Source organism: Cyanistes caeruleus, chromosome 31 (genome assembly GCF_971803275.1).
Source record: "Cyanistes caeruleus chromosome 31, bCyaCae1.hap1.1, whole genome shotgun sequence".
In the NCBI taxonomy this organism is placed as follows: domain Eukaryota; kingdom Metazoa; phylum Chordata; class Aves; order Passeriformes; family Paridae; genus Cyanistes; species Cyanistes caeruleus.
This window is the reverse complement of record NC_141731.1, coordinates 2,237,328-2,253,936: the sequence shown is the minus strand read 5'-3', so window position 1 is coordinate 2,253,936 and position 16,609 is coordinate 2,237,328. Positions and strand designations below refer to the sequence as shown.

The 16,609-nt window shown below is 50.6% G+C and overlaps 2 protein-coding genes across 2 annotated transcripts in view; one reads left to right on the top strand and one right to left on the bottom strand.

Annotated features, from left to right (window-relative positions):
* The window catches only part of LOC147648689 (serine/threonine-protein kinase PAK 3-like), a 356,261-nt gene that overhangs the window by 60,020 nt on the left and 279,632 nt on the right, over positions 1-16,609 (top strand). The gene's annotated exons all lie outside the window — the stretch shown is intronic.
* On the bottom strand, positions 279-13,410 carry LOC147648697 (serine/threonine-protein kinase PAK 3-like). The gene is made up of 15 exons (XM_086866518.1): positions 13,131-13,410; positions 11,430-11,467; positions 10,855-10,986; positions 9,238-9,372; positions 8,624-8,965; positions 8,088-8,177; positions 7,514-7,688; positions 6,435-6,498; positions 5,926-5,974; positions 5,043-5,155; positions 4,333-4,450; positions 3,810-3,909; positions 3,149-3,345; positions 1,662-1,799; positions 279-545 (listed from the first exon to the last, which is right to left on the bottom strand). The coding sequence occupies exons 1-15, from the start codon at positions 13,405-13,407 to the stop codon at positions 426-428; spliced, it is 2,088 nt and encodes a 695-aa protein (XP_086722644.1). The 5' UTR covers positions 13,408-13,410; the 3' UTR covers positions 279-425.

The window sequence follows — 16,609 nt, the reverse complement described above, 5'->3', positions numbered from 1 at the left end:
TTTGCGTTGCACCGCTCCTCCTTTGGTTTTTCCTGCAAATGCCATTGCTGTTTCTGCCTCAAATAGAAATGCCACAGCTGGGCAAAACTTGTCCAGTTGGCCATATTCCAAAGGCAGTGTGGTCTGGAGAGGATGAATGAAGAGGAGCCTTCCCCCCTTACAAACTGTACCAAAGAAGCCATCAATGTCACTTTCCACCTCTAAGAAAAAACTGACAATTTAGGAGGAAATGTTGAGCTTTCTCACAGGGTCAGAAGGAGAGAAATGTTCCAAAGGAGTTGAGATTTTAGAAATTTTATTTAAAATCCTACTCTACAATCCTACACTACAAACCTACACTACCATCCTGCACTACAATCCAACTCTATAATCCTATTCTACAATCCTACTCTGCAGTCCTACTCTATAATCCTACTCTAAGTTTTTCATGGAGAAGACAGTTTATAAATTGATTGTTGCATTCCTGCCTCCTCCTTCCACTTCTTCACAGCAACGATGAGAGGTGCCAGGCTGGACCCAGGCATGGCCGATGTTATAAATTGATGCTGCAGAAAGGAAAAGAAAACAACAAGAAAGCATGATTTTCCAAGCTAAGAGCTTCAAAGGCAGGGGAATACTTTTTAAATGAAATGGGGATTGAGTCAGAGTAGGTCAGGAGCATGGGGCAAGAGTGGCACAGGTTGCCCCAAGAGCTGGTAGGTGGCCCATCCCTGGAAATATCTGAGGTGTGAGTATCCTGATCTCTTGAAAGATGTCCCTGCTCATTGCAGGACACAGACTAGATGACCTTTCCATGTCCCTGTGTGTTAGTTTGAGATGAATTGACATTTAGGGAAAGAAGTAAGAAACCTCACACGGAAGTGATTTCTTTCAGAGAAGCTGCTGGAAGCTTCCTCTGTGCCTGAGACAGGCCAATGGCTGGCTAGTTCTGAGAACTGACAACATTTTGCACCATTTAGAAATGAGATGTGCCTCTGTGATGATGCACATTTTGAAAACCACCAGCCTGGGCACTGGCCCTCTTTGCTTCCGGAGCCCGAAGGTAACGGAGCTGTGGTGAGGCTGGCCCTGCTCGCCCACGGCCTGTGCTCCTGGGGGAGGCCGGGCCAGAGCCCAGCGGCTCCCGGGTGGGGGATGGAGGCTGCGGGACCCCGGCCCCAGGCTGGGCCAGGCCACGGCTGCTGACATCTTGCCCACACTAAACCCTCTCCCCGGCGTGCAGCGACGGCTCCAGGCCGAGCCTCCCCTCCCAGCGGCTCCCGGGCAGAGAGAGGGGCCCAGCACAGCCTGAAATCCAACACCGTGACTGCCATGACCTGGGTGAGATTGAACCCTTTCACTGCACAGGTGAGACCTTTCTTATTCTTGTGGGCCTGATAATAAAATTTGTTATTCCTTTGAAGTTTGAAGCCTGTTTTGCCCTTCTCCTGATCCATAGCTCCCAGCAAGAAATGAGTAAGTGCCCTGGTGATTTTAGCCAGCGCTAAAACCCAGCACTCCCTGCCAGCCCAGCCCAGTCTAGGATTGCTCCCCACTGTCAGCTGAACAGCACCAAGGTTGGAAGGGAGGAGGATGGGGGCTCTTCTGATGCCTTGGATTTCAGTGGAGGAGGAGCCCATCCCTGGGACACTGTTTCACCTGCAGCCCTTTTGGCATTTTACCTGCAGCAGCTCCTTGGCAGACCAGCGCTGCGCCTCGCCTTTCTGCAGGCAGCATCTCAGGAAGTCACGCAGCAAAGGTGAGAATTGCTCGGGCTGCCGCAGCTGTGGGGTCCCTTCTGTGGCTATGTGGAATTTAGCCTGGAGAAAAAGGAAACACAAGGCTCCACCTGCTTCTTTCCCATCTGGAACTGCTCTCCCAGAGCCCATTGTTCCAGCTCCACTCTGCAGTGGCAGTTTTTGCCCTGGCAGAGAGGCAGACATGACTTTCCTGTAGCATTTGGATGACGACTTTCCTGTATCATGAAAAAACCCAAGCCCCAAAGCCACAGCTTTGCCAACATCCAGCAGATCTTGCCTTGGCAGCTGATTTCATTGCCTGCTCTAGTTAGTGGCAACTACATCAGCAAATACATGTTTCCTTCTCAAAGGATTCCCAGCAGCTTGGCAGCCTTTTTGGAAGAGGGATTATGCTATTCTAACTAACTGTACTATTCCAAGGATTCTTATGTGAAAAGAATCTCTGCAGTGCTTGTTGGTCCCTTAAGCACAGCTGCCATGAAACAAAACTCATCAGGCTTTTTGTCTTGTTCTTGAAAATGATGGTAATTGGAAGAAAAGAAAGGAAATGCAGCAGGTGTTCCTCAGGGAAGGAAACAAACCTTTGGAATCTCATTTTCAACACAGACACATTAAGATGCCTCCACAATTGTAGTGGGTTGAAAATGCCTGTTTGGGCACACAGGAACCACCTGCAGCTCTGTCTCTCAGCACTCTGAAAATTTCAGGTTCCTTTATGTGGCAAAAGGAAAATATTCATGGTGAAATCAGAAGTGTCATCCCTGTGGTAACCCTGTGCTGGTTGGATTCTCAAGTCAATGCATTAACGCTGTGCCCATCCCAGAAAGTGCCAGGAAACAAACAGGAGGTTTTGGCAGGCTCTCCTCGTCACCAGGCTCCAGCTTGGTGATATGGAGAAAGTGGCTTGGGTTAGGAAAGAAGGTGGTCACTGAGTGTCTCAGCAGCACTGCACAAGAAGCAGAAGAGACTCTGGCTTTACAGCCTCATCTCCAGGTTTCAGGCAAGTTTCCCTGTGAGAAGAATGGGGCTGCACTTCTTCTCTCAAAAGCACTGTTTTAGAAACTTGGTTTGCTTTGAGTTTCTTTGCTTCATTTCTGGAAAGATAACACCAGCTCTGAGATGCTTGTTTCCTATTCCTGGGGCCATCTACACCGCCAAAAGAGCTGGAACGACTTCTAAGGCAAAGCAAAATGCTGCCTGAGAATGGAGATGGTTTGGACGAGGTAAGGCTTGAGTTCCCCCAGTGCTGCAACCAAAGCTCCAGCAGATGCTGATGTGCTGCAGGGACATTTGTAGAAGGGGCCTTGGTGGAAGTACTTCCAGCAGATGGCCATGGGATTTTGTGCAGTGAGCAGAGAACCCGGGACAGGTGAGAAAGACAGCGGGATCAGAGAGTATTTGCTCCTTACCGATCGAGCAGTGAAACTGTCATAAGGAGTTTTTTGTTCGGCCATTTCAATTGCCACAATTCCAAAAGACCACACGTCCACTTTGGGGCCATATGGTTGACGCTTCACCACTTCAGGTGCCATCCACCAAGGAGTCCCGGTCACCGAGCACCGCTGATTTTGCTCAGGGGTGAGCTGAGCAGAAAGGCCAAAATCAGCTGAGGAGAAAGCAAAATACTCTTTTAATTTTAATACTCTCAATTAGGAAACCAAGCCAGAGAATTCCCCAGTGGAAGTTTGAGAATGTGCAGTTGAATTTCCTGGACAACACTCCCTGCTCTCTTTCCTTAGGGCTTTAGCCAAGGAAATATGAATTGGCTATTTCAAACATCCCCCCATTTTTTACACTTCCTCCAGCAGTGCCTTTTGTTCCCCTGAAGGTTTAGATTGCAGCTCCCTCCCTCTGGAAGGAACACACACAGACACACACAGAGCAATAGCACTCTTGGCTGCTTGTGGTTCCTTGTCATAGCTGTGTGCACCCTGCAACTGTGCCTTCAGCCCACAGCAGGGGGGACCCCTGCACTGCCAGCAGCAGCATTTTTGGGGAGCTGGCAGTCACTGAAAGCAGCCCCACACCCCCCATTCCTGGAAGGCTGAAGCTGAGCAAGAATACACTGACCCAGCTTGACAGAGCCGTCGGTTCTGAGAAGGATGTTGTTGCTCTTGACATCTCGATGGATCACGTGGTTGGAGTGAAGAAAATCCAGTCCTTGCAGGCACTGAGAGAGAAAACAGAACCAGGGGGGCAAAAAGTAGTGCTGTGAGTTCATCGCACAAGCAAGGAAACAGCTGTGGAAGGTTCCATTTGCAGGGGAATGGGGAGGAATGGCAGAACACAGCGCCATTGAGAGCAAGAGCCTGCTGCTCCAACAGTAGCAGAGCAGCACCTTTCTCAGTGGAGAACTGCAAATGCCAATGCAAGAGACAGAGATAGAATACAAGAACAGTAGATAAGAGGACAGGAAGTGAGTCCAGTGAGTGTAGGGGCACTGGCAGACAGTTCCCTTGAGATGCTCTTGCTTGCCCATAGCCGAGCAGCAGCACAGAAACCAAGCTTGGCCCATGAAATCCCTCCCGTTCTGAGCCCCTGTTTCCCAGACAATGCAGCTCAAGGCCTTGGAAGCACAGATGGGATCCCTGACCTCCCGACTGACAGCTGCAATCTCTCCTTCAGACATTTGAATCTCATCGATGAGATCTCTCAGAGTGCCTCCGTCCATGTACTCCATCACCAGCCAGAGTTCCTCATGCACAAGGTAGCTGAAAAAAGGAAACAAGGCCATGCAGGTGAACATGCATGGCTAGGTTGGTTTTTTGCTTGAGTCTTGTTTCTGGGTCCCTTGGAGACAAGGGCAGAAGTAAAGGCATAGACATTGCCTCTAGGCTGTGCAGTGTTTGCAGTCTGTGCTGTCTCAAGGAGAAAGGCAGTTTAGGAAGAGCCCAGATAAAAAACCTGTCACGCATGGCATTTCTGGAAATAAGCACCTAGTCTTCCTGGCATGCACAGCAATGGAAAAGAGGGGCAACAATGCAAGGGCAATCCTCTCTTGGATGGTTCATCAGCATTTAAGAAACTTGAAAAACTCAAGCCCAAAGAACTGTGGAGGCAATGAACTTAGAAGGTATTGAATTCTTAAGATAGAGCTGATGCAGGGTTTTGAACAATTTTCAGTCTGCATTTGCCAGGGTGGATTCATGCAGACAAAATGCAGTCTCTTCCCATCCATTGGAGATAAGTAGAGAAATAATCATTAACAGCTCTATTTCCTGCCAGTGACCAAAGTGGGTTTTTAAGCTCTCATGCTTGTAGTATGTAAACAAACATTCATGGCATAAGACCGTGACCACTCACCTGGCTAAGTAATTCACGATCCTGGGACTCCTATTACTCTCCATGATCCTGATTTCATTCATGGTTAGTATCTTCCTACTCACTCCTTGCACATTTATTTTCTTTATGGCCACCTCAAATGACATTGAAAAGGAGTAATTTGAGATAATTGGTAGCATGAGACCACAATACACATGGAGCAAGTGATTTTGGAATGGCACAGCCAAGCTGTGCCAAAGTGCCTTGTGATTAGACCTCATCACTGGAGTAATTAGGGAGTGACATTGCAACAGCCCATTTCTCTGCTCCCTTGGGGGTCAGTTACAGGACATGTGGCCGCTGGCGATTTGTCCACTTGGTAACTAAGGTGTATCAACAATCACCCACCAAGCTCTGACCACACTCTCTGCTGCTCTGCTTGGTTCAAAAGAAGGAATGGGTGCCTTGGTTCTCTGTGGATACATCCTGGGCTATGGGCAGGCCTCAGGGCTTTTAGGAACATCTTGCAGATCTCTCCCTACGTGTGGCTCCCAAGTGCAGCACTGCACGTGTCTAGGGAACTACCAGGAGCATTCAGATGTATTTGCTGGCAGCCAGAAATGAGAATTCAGGACTCTGAAGCTGTAGCCCCAAAAAGCAGTGAGGTGCTCTAAGACACCACCTTTGTTTTAGCAATTGAGAGCGTGTGGGGGCGTCCTTCTCTGAAAGGAACCGCTGCCCTCCTTGTCTTCCTACGGGCAGCTGAGGAGGACAAAGCCTGTTCCAAGTGCAATTTGCAGGCTGGCTCCAGTCTGTGCTTCTTGTGCCTTTTCAGCACAGCTCTACTCAAAGCTCCAGCCACAGCTGTCAGCAGTGGGGAAAGGCCTGGAGAGCAGCAGAGGCTGCAGGGGCTGTTGACATTTACCTCTCCTCCTGTTGCAGTGTCAAGTGCTCTGGAAACCTCTCCAAAACCCCTAGAAACAAAACAGCAGCAAAGAAAGGAGAAGCCATTTAGATCTTGCAGTGGAAGCCAGTCCAGACAGGAGAGCTCTGCTGTAAATGCCTAAAAGCTGCAGGTTGCAGGAGGAGTCTGCCAGAAGGCAGATGATGCATTTTCCCCTCAAGTGCCTGGGCACTGGGCCTGTTCCTGAAGCCTTGGGCTTTACTGCCTCAGCTCCAAAAGGCAGCTTATTCCTTCAAGCAGATTTCCCAGGTTGTGTTCCTTGCTGCAGGCAAGACCTTGGCAGCATGGAGATGTCTTTGACAATGCCTTCTGAGCACACTTGACAAATTCTGGCCAGTACTGAGACATGGGGCAGACTAAGCCCGCTGTCTAAACATGTGGACAACTTGTCTGACTTCTCACTTGATGGATATTCCCCCAGGGAAACACCTGGCCCATGGCTGTGTAGAAGTGACTGTGGTTGGACTCACCCGCTGCCAAGACTTTCCAGTTCAATGTATTTTGTGACAGGATTTTCCTTGTTCACCATTCTCCCTGAGGGAAACAAAATGCAAGATGCTGACTCTCAGGCAGAGATCCGAACTTGCAGGAGATGCCAAAGGCAGCCCCGCTGTCTGGGGCTCTGAACCCTCTGTGGTCAGCTGGGCAGCAAGCACAGCAGCAACAAGACAGGCAGTTGTGCAGTACAAATGGGCAGCAGAGAGACTGATTTTGTCCAGTCCTTGGAAGGAAATGAAGCGCAGAGAGCACAGCAGGGCACAGCACAAGGCTGGCAAAGGCCAAGCATGAGCACTGACAAGCAATGGCAAGAAGACACAGCCAGCCTGAGCCCCTGTCAAGCTTGTAGCAAATATCTGTTTCTTCATTGTGGGCCCAATGAAAACATCTCTCGCTCTCTCTGCTGTCACCTGATGTACTTTCAAAGGAGTCCTCACTGACAAAAATACAGCATTCTCATAAAAACCTTGTAGATATAGTAGACGCAATAAAAACAGTCCTAAAAATGACACCAGTAAGACACATGGGTCAGAACAGCTCTTTCAGGGTGGAGAAAAAACAAACTCTTCCAAAAAACCCCAAATCAGAAACTAAAAAAGGATAAAATCTGAAAACTAAAACCAGAACCACAACAAAAAGACAAAACCCCAAATCCAATCAATATCTCTGAAGTCTTTTGGTTCTGATGACTGGTGGGAAGTCTGGAGTCTAAGGAGAATTTCAGAATCAAATACTCTGTTCAGTTTGGCCACTAGCACACAGGACTTGCATAGATCATTTGCTGGGCCACAGCCTCCTGCTGATCCAAGAACAATTCCTGCTTCTGCCTTTAGTGGCAAGGGAATGCCAGGCAAAGCCGAGCCAGTCCAAGCTGCCCTCAGAGGCAGCAGGAACAGCCAGAGCGCTCTCTCGCTGCCTCAGAGCACAGCAGTTCCTATGGGGAGTCCTAAATGTCTCTGGGACACCAAAGTGAGGAGGATCATTTGCTACAGCTCTGCTGGCACGTGCACACAATACACTGTCCCTCAGACAAGAAATACACCAGACGTACTCAGTTGCTCCACGAAGTCTCCCAGGCTCTCCTGGAGCTGAGCAGCAGATGTGTCACTGCTGGAAATGGACAAACTGCCCCGGCTCCACTGCTCAGCTTGGGGAACAAAGGCTCCTTTAGATGCTGCTGCTGCTGCTGCTGCTGCAGCAGATTGAATGGAAGAGCCTGTGTAGATCTGCGAGAAGAAAGGAGTTTGTGTCAGAAAGCTGGCTGGCAGAGATTACCCCGAGTTCCCTTTTCAAATGCAAGCCCTTAGGAAGTTGCTGTTAGCCACATGCAAAGCTCATCAACTGGATTTTTTGGATGCCCACTTCTGGAACCAAATGGTCAAAACCCAAGGTTGGTTTTAATCAAGTTGATGGCCAGTTTCATATTCCATTTTCCTGGATTTTCTGAAGGATGACTGCAACAACAACCATTGCACTTCCTCCCAAGGATCCCTTTCCCCCTCCAAGGGCTGCAGACACATTTGCAGCTCCTTGTTCTAATGTTGGAGCTCTTCCCCCTCAGTCCTCTTTTCCTGCACCATCTTCAGAAGGTGCTCAGCCTGCAGCACTTGTGCTTGGGACAGTACCTGTGCCTCCAGCCGACCTTGGGGCTCTTCATCAGCAGGCATTTGCTGGAAGCCTTCGCAGGCTGCCAGGTGAGATATCAACACATCCACCTCAAGTCAAAGAGAACAAAGCAGTCAGAGACCACAGCTTGTCCCTGTGTGCCAAGGCTCATTGACTGTGAGCAAAGGGAAAGAGCAGCACAGCAGCAGATTCACCAAGGGATACAGACAGCTTGCAGCTTGTATTCCAAATCTGTCTGGGGGACTGTGTTCACTTGCAAAAAGCCCTGAAGAAACAAGGAGAGCAGGAGCAGGCCAGCAGGAATCCCTTGAGATGAGTGCTGGCAAAAGGGGCAAATGACTGGTGCCACTGTCCAGGGCAGCAGCTGAGATTGAGCACAGCAGGAAATGTCCTTCCAAGCAGCTGGGATAGACACTACAGCAGGATGGCACTGAGAGGCATCAGCCCAGCCCCCTGCTGCTCTGCAGAGGAAAGGCAAGAAGGGCAGAAAGCACCAGACTGCAGTGACTGCTGTGCCTATCGCTCTTTCACTCACTCGATTTTCTAGAGCCTCTTGCTGCTGAGCGAGGAGATGGAATTTCTCTTCGATTATTCTTCTTTCTTCCTCCAGCCTGTTCTCCCTTGCCCTGATCCTAGCCTCAGCTTCCTGCAGCTCTGCCAGAAGCTCCTCATCAGAGGCCTGTGAAGAATGACAGAGAGGAATTTCCATGAGTGGAGTGTCTGCCACTCTTTCACTCACCTGGTTCTGTTGATTGCCTCTCTGCCAGGGGAGATTCATCTCCTCTTCGATGCTTCTGTCTTCCTCAGGCCTCCTCTTCACTGCCATGATGGCCCTCGGAGCTTCGGGCAGCTCTGCCTGGGGCTCTGCCTCGATGTTCTGTACACACAAATGGAGAGCAAGTGCCTGGGAGCTGCCATCAGGCTCAGCTTCTTCCTCAGTTTCAGTCTCAAAATCACACTCATTCAGTCACTTCTTTCTACTTCCCTACCCACCTCTGCTTCCACTGTAACCTCCTGTCCCGCTGCTGATCTCTGCAGAGGCTCTTTGCTTTCAGAGCCTCTGGCACTCGTGGCCTGCTCAGTCCCAAGGGCTGCGTTTTATGCCCCTCTTCCTGCCCTTCACTCTGTCCCCTGCTGAGTCAGGCTTACCTGGCCATTCTCCAGTGGCTCTTCCACCTGCTGCCCCAGCTGCTCTTCCTGCTCTTGGGCTGGGAACAGCTCTCCCTCAGGCTGGCACGGCCGTCCTGATAAAACAATCTGCTCCTGCTCTTTCTCTGGAAGGACCTGCAGAGAAAGCAAGAGAAGATGGGCTTCAACTTCTCATCCAACATTTGTGGGCCAAGACTCAAAGGCTGATGGGCTCCCACGTTCCCAAAGCTCTGTGCTGCTGCTCTCCTGCCTTGTTCTCTGCCCGTGGGGAAGCACAGATTCCAAAGTGACCCTGGCAGTGCAATCAGGGCCCATCTGGCACTGAATCTCCAACAGACTCTTGGGCAGCTGACAGGAAATGTGGGGCATTTCTCAAGGGCCTCCTTCCCCTTCTGCTGTGTCCTGCTTGTCTCTCCCTAGTGACCGACAGCCAGCCCTGTCCCACAGCTCCATCCTGGCTCTGCAGGGGCTTCCTGGGTGAGCTCAGCCCTTGGGAGAGACACTGCTGGAGTTCATGTTCTTTTCAGGCCTGCCCTGCCACTCCTGCCCCTCTGACATCTACACTCTTGTTAGAAATCCTGCTCATTCAGGAGACAAGGATGTGTGCAATTGGATCCTCTGCTGCAGGTCAGAGAGCCTCTATGGCCACCTCAGGATATGGAAGAGGACCAAGGTGTTTCTCCTCCCTCTTTTGTCAGCTGAGAATTCTGAGTGGCACTGACAGAGATCCTCAAAAGGCCCCACCAACAAATTAATTGACACACCCCTGGGGATGCCAATGAAGGAAGCCATGGGTCATGTAATGCATGTATGACCAAAGTCACCAAAAACCACCTAAACCATGGAATTGTCCCATCTCACTAGGACAGGCAGAAATTTATAGGTTAAACAGGGAGTGTCAGGACAGAATAGGCAGGAGGAGGAAAACAGCTCTGAGGAGAAAAAACAACCATCTCTAAAGGGGTTCTTAGCAACACAAGACAGCACTCAAGGACTTGCAGCTTTGCCCCCACACTAGGCTCCAATGCAGTTTCCAAAGCTGCAGACTTCACCACAAAACGTATCAAGAGAAACTTGCCACTTGTGGATTTTGCCTCAGAAGAAGGGTTCAGAACTACACAGTTTGTTTCTTTGGCCACACAGGACAAGAATGGCCGGCCACAGCTTCATGGACAACACAATCATCTCCTTGCAGCTTATCAAAAGCCAAAAGACAGGTGGCCTAAAAGACTCTGCAGAAGTGAAGAATTACTCCAGAAAACTGCAGAACACTTCTCCAGGTCATGCAGAGGTTTCCAAAAAGGGACAGCAAACAAAGCAAGCCCTGTGAGCCCCAGAAATGCCGAGTGAGCCCTTGGCCATGGCTTGGCAGAAGCCAAGAGACAGAGCTTCCCTGAGCCAAGCAGCCAGCTGCTCACCCGCAGGCAGCAGCGCTTTGGGGCCTCAGCACGACGGCTCAAAGCCCAATTTCCAGCTGCCATGGGATGGGGGAATGGCTGGGTGCTGGCAGGACTCCAGCACTCAGCATCCTCAGCCAGCAACAGCAAGTGCTGGCTGCTCAGAAACTTGCAGTTCTGCCTTGCACTAAAGACAGGAGCACCCAGCACTGGCACTTACTGTCTGGGCATGGTCAGGCTGGGCTGTGACCACAGCTGGAGGCTCGTGCTCCTTTTGCTCATTTTGCTCCTCTTTGGCCTCTTCTCCAGGAGCAGAGGGAGCCCCAGCAGAGTCTGCTCTTGCTTCTGGGCTCTGTGGACAGATGGTGGAGTTAGGGACAGGCAGCTCCCTATCATTTAGAACCTTATTTCTCTTCAGCTCTATTTCTACAACCAGCTCTACCAAGCACAAATCATCAGCTTTGATAGCAATGGGATTCTAAGTCTCTCCAAGTAAATTAAAATGGGTTAATTCAGCCAGGCTGCAAATAGTTCTGAATTAGAGAGTTCACCCTGGCTACTATCAGCAAGCAACGTTCTCTCTGCAAATCTGAGCTTTGAGTTCTTTTAAAGCTCTGCAATGGAAAATTAGGAAATAGCCAACAATGCCTTTGCTATTGCTGTTGTAAACACGGAAATGGATCTTCTTTCAGCCCACCCAGCTGGCCCTCTGCACTCTACTGCCACAGGCCAAGCTCACAGTTCCCTGCACAATTCTGAAACACCAGGAGCATCAAATGTTCCTTTCTGACTCACCTCAGGATCGGCACCTCTGAACACACGGCTCAGATGACCTGCAGTGGGCAAGGAAAAGGAACCAAATTCTTTGAGAAAACTGGAGAGAACCGTGGCCTATTTAGAACAGCATCTGAGAAGATCTCCCAGTCTGCATTTTCAAAGGTGTCCTGCTTGACTGGTGTGGTTTAAAGCAGCAACTAAAAAATCACTAGAAAACTTACTTATTTCTTGCTGTGAGATATAGATTAGAACAAGAGCAAAACAAGCTTAAAACTTAAATGAAATAAAAAAAGTTTATTTACAAAAACTACAAGAATAAGAAACCAGAATAAAACTTCCAGAACAACCTTTTTCTCCCCCACTACCCAACCATTCCCTTGTTTACATGACAACATGGAGACAAAAAACTTTGGATCTTTGGTGTTTAAAACAGTCCCAATTTCTGCTGGAGTCTTTTCATCAGTCTTTGTAGAGAAACAGAAGTCTTCTTCTGCTATCTATGGAGTTTTTCACAAGAAAACGATTTTTCTTCATAGCTTTCTATTTCTCTGATGCCAGCTGCCCGCAAATCTGCCATCAGTTGTCTCCTCCCATTTCCCATCACTCTGAGGTGTGTTATGGGTCATGAGTCCAGGGATGTCATTTTTATGAATGAGTTATTCAAAGGCAAAAGTTCTCTATCTGTTTTTGTGAGCCCTCCTGGAAACAGAAGTTTTCTCTTTTTGCTTCTTAAAAGCCACAAATCTTCAACTCTTACTTCTCCCCCTCTGTTCCAGCATCTCACAGTGTCACAACTACTTCATCATTTGCTCAAAATCCACACTTGGAAACACTCCATTCCTCCCAATATACTCTGTCATGAATTAAAGGAGTTTTTATTCAGAACACTACTGTCCATCTCCATAGCTTTAACAGAAAAATATTTCAGCTTATTAAAGCATCTCCTTATTTCTCTTCCCCCTCTCAATTTAATTTGTTTCTTCACTCTCTTTGATGGGTTGATGGTTGATCACTCCCTCTCTCTCTCTCTCTGGGACAAAAGGATTAATCTGCAAGTCTCATGCAGGTAGTAAAAGAGTTAAAATCTTGCTAAAGCTGCAGATGTTGATGGTGTCAGGTTTCAGTTCAGTGGCAGAAACTGCAAACCAAGTCAGGCTGGCCGGCTCCGTTTCTCCCCCCACCCCGCCCTCTGCAGCCTTGTCCGGCCTGGAGCGGGGGAGGAGGCCGAGACAGAGCCCTGTGACCTCGTCAGAAGCCAGAAACCAAAAAGAGCAAGAAATTCCCGGCCTCACATCTTCAGGTGCTGTTCACAGGTTGATCTCACTTCTCAATAGTTAAAACCGCTGCCAATTCTCACCCATGGCCAGGAATTAGTCAGGAGAAAAAACTCCCATCAGCCTCCAGCAGTTTCAACTTCCCCAGCTCTCAGAGCTATCTTAAAAGTAAAGTCACCCCAAGAGATTGAGCCAGCAAAGTGAGGAAATGACAGACTCTGCTGCCACAGGCTCTCCCGTGGAGGGAACAGAAGCCCTGCAAATGCTGCCCGCAGCCCCCTGGCTACAGACACCCCGTGTTTTGCTGAAGGTGTTGACAGGAGCTTGACCAAACCAGGGGCATCCTCATGGTCTTTGTGTTTCAATAGCAACCCGGTCACTAAGAAAGAGCAGGGAGACCTACAAAAGCCAGCTCAGGTTCCAGCCAGGGAAAACCTCTACTTACGTGCCAGGTTGGTCAGATAATAGCCGGAGTATCCGATGACATAAATGGTGCAAACTGCAACAGCGAGCTGCTCCATCACTGTAGCACTGCTGTGCCAGTTTGCACACTCTGCTCCACCACAAGAACAAACACGGCTCCTGTCAGTGTGCAGCTGCCCACTGACAAACGCCTCAAGCAGGAGGATGCTCCTGCACTGAGCAAGCCCAAGAGCTGCTCTGACCCTGAGGCCTTCCGTGCACCAAGGCAACCTTGGGATGTCACCACGACAAGGTGGCATCCATGCCCTGACATCACAAAGCCAATGCTCTGCGCTGCTCTGGGAATTGATGCAGAGCAACCCAACCTTCCCTACAGCAAACACAAAATTGCCTGGCAGGTTCTCCTCTGTCACAAAGGGTCACAAATCCTTTGGTGGGCTGTGGGAAATGGAAAGACAGAAACTTCCACAGATACTGAAGGGTTTGATTTACAGCCTTGGAAGGAGCTTGGGTTCATGCAATGCTAAAGGTTCACAGACGTTGAGTCGAGAATTCATAAGTATATTATGTTCCTATAGCTGCAAGTAAGAATATGCCATAAGTAAATAAAAAACTGCATTGAGTGAGATGGTGGAGAGATTTCAACTGTAATTGTGTGATTTTCTAGAGTAAGCTATGAATCTAAATATTATCCTAAGAAGCACATGTGTGTAGGTGAGCTAGCAGTGTATTGGGTGAAAAGCAGACACAGTGCAGCAGAACTTGGCAAAGATGAAAGGTGATTAAGTAATAATAAACCTCTTCAATTTAGTGCATTAGCCAAAAATCTCAAATTAGCGAATCTCAGCCACTGCACCAGGCTGAAGCTGAGGATCCCCAGCCAAGCTCAGAGGGAGGAGAACACAGCATTTGTGGGATCCTTTCCAGTCTGACTTGCTTTAGCTGGAACCCGGGGGAGGAGAGAGCAGGAGAAGGGTTGGCTGAGTCCTCTCCCCTCTGCCTTGCCCTTCTCTGCTGGATCCTCAGTTCATCCCACACCCACCCCAAGACTCCATCCCCATCCTACTGGTGCTGACGGGATTAAAGGAGATAAAGAGGAGATTAAAAAGATAGAGAGGAGAGAAAAAGAGAAGTTTAAATGCAATTTAAATATGAAAGAAATACCTATGTTAGTGACTGCTGAGAGTTGAAAGGGAGCTGAAGGGTTTGCGAAGGGCCAGGAGCCCGTGAAGGGCTCAGGAGCTGCTGCTGCCGGGAGGGAGGAAATGCACCAATGGCTCCCAGCAGAGTCTGTGCTTTGAGGCTCTTTCCCAAACAGCTGCAGGAGGGAAAGCAGCTGAGTTTGGAGGAAGAGTTTTCTGCGGAGGTTTCCTGTTTGGAGCTGTCACAAGCTTGAGCTGCTCAAGGGAAACGCGGCTCTGCTTCCAGCAGGGCCCAACTGCCCGGGAGCACAACTTGGTTCCCTGGCCCTGAGCCAACGGGCAGCAGCAGCTTCTGTTCCCTCCTGGCTCTTGTGTCATTTCCAGCAGCACAAGACACACCAAGAAAAGCTCCTCCAGAACATGCCATGAGAAACACAACCTGATTTCATTGCATGAAGGAACTCTGACAGTCCCACGGGCTCAGGTTTGTTTGTCAGTGAACAGAGCAGGGAAAAGCACAGACACATTCCCTGCACAGGGAATTCCCAGGAGGAAAGTGCAGCGCTGGAGGATGTGCTTGGATACAACGTTCCCACGACAGTTTTGGGGATAAAATCGTCAGCAGAGAGAAAAGAAAAAGTCTTACCAAGGGTGGGTTGGGGAGGGCTGGTGCTTCCCGGGAGGCTCCCGAAGCTCAAGAGGACAAAGCCCAGACCTTGTCCAAGCTGCGAGCTGGGTCTGAGCCAGAAACCAGGGGGTGGCAGAGACATTGCTGCTGAAGGGCTTCAGATTGCCAAAGCTAAAGTGTCCAGGATCAAGGAACAACTTGAGGTTACAGAAGTCCCAGTGCCCACGTTCCATCCCCTCATGTCAAGCTGAAAGCAGAGCTCCCCTTGTGATTCTGCTTTTTAATAATCAATGTCAAACTTCACAAAATTCCCTTAAAGACCCCATGAAGGTTCACACTGTGAGAGCTCACTCGAGGCAGCCCCAACTCCTGCCCTGGTTCAGTCCCTGTCAAGCCCACTGTGCTTTCCAGCTGCTTTGCTCCAGCTCCTCCCAAATCACCACGAATTCCACTGAACTGAAACAAATCCAAATCCTCGTGGGTCAGGACAAGGGCAGGGAGAGGTCACTCAGGGATCACCATCAGGGGCACAACAGCCCAACATGGGGAAATGCACTGAACTTAGGACTGAGCAAATCAGACCAGGAGAATGAGGATTAAAATCAATCTTGAGAAACACCTCCTCCCGCTCCTGAACTTTTCTGTCCGGGCCGCTGTTCGCGGGGCACAGAGAGGGGCCTGGCCTTGTCCCTCCAAACCTCCCTGGGAATCACCCCAGAGCCCTCAGCCTTCTGTGTGCCCATCCCCGGGGCCCCTTGTCCCTCCCAATGGCTCCCGTGGCTCTCCCAGTCCATCCCAGCCTCTCCCAGTGACCCCGCCTGTCCATCTCGCCCCTCCATGGATCTGCCGCCCCTCAGCCAATCAGAGCGCGTCTCTCTGATGACTCATCAGTTGCCGGGCAGATCCACAGAGCCGAGAGCCCCGCGCTGGACTCGGCCGCCCAGTGCCGCGCACTTCATTCCCAGTCCCGCCCAGTGCCACCACAGTCCCGCCCAGTGCCACCACAGTCCCTCCCAGTGCCACCACAGTCCCGCCCAGTGCCACCACAGTCCCGCCCAGTGCCACCACAGTCCCGCTCAGTGCCACCGCAGTCCCTCCCAGAGGCCCGGGAGTCTCTCCCACTCCTTTTAGCCCATTCCCAGTCCATTTCGGATTCATTCCTCCTTCCACTCCCAGACATCTGCGCCTTCATCCAGTGTCCCAGTATCCACTCTCATCTCTTTCAGCGCCTCCCCAGTCCCTGACAGCCTGTTCCCGGTCCCACCCGACGCCACACCACTCCTCTCCCATCTCTCCCAGTTACCCCCCAAGCTCATGCCAGTCCGTCCTCGCTGATCCCCAGTGCCCATCCCAGCGTGTCCATCTCGCTGGTGCCCTCCAGCTCCCAGCCCGGCCCCGGCCGCCTGCTCTGCTCCCTGATGGATTTCTCCCCTGCCCACATCCAGCTGAGCTGCTCCCAGGGCCAGCAGCAGCTCTCGGGCCACGTGCTGGCCACTGCCGTGCTCCCCAGCGGGGACTGGAGCCAGCAGCTCCTGGTGCTGCTGGAAACCGCCCCCGGCAATGCGGGCTCAGCTCCAGCTGCCAGGTGGAGCACGGCAGCCTGGAGCACCCCCTGAGCCGGCACTGGGGCACGGCCCGGCCCCCACAGCGCCGGGGGCAGCGGGGGAGGCACTGGGGGGGCCCAGAGGGGGATTGGGCTGTGCTGGGAGGAACTGGGAGGGAGTTTGAGAC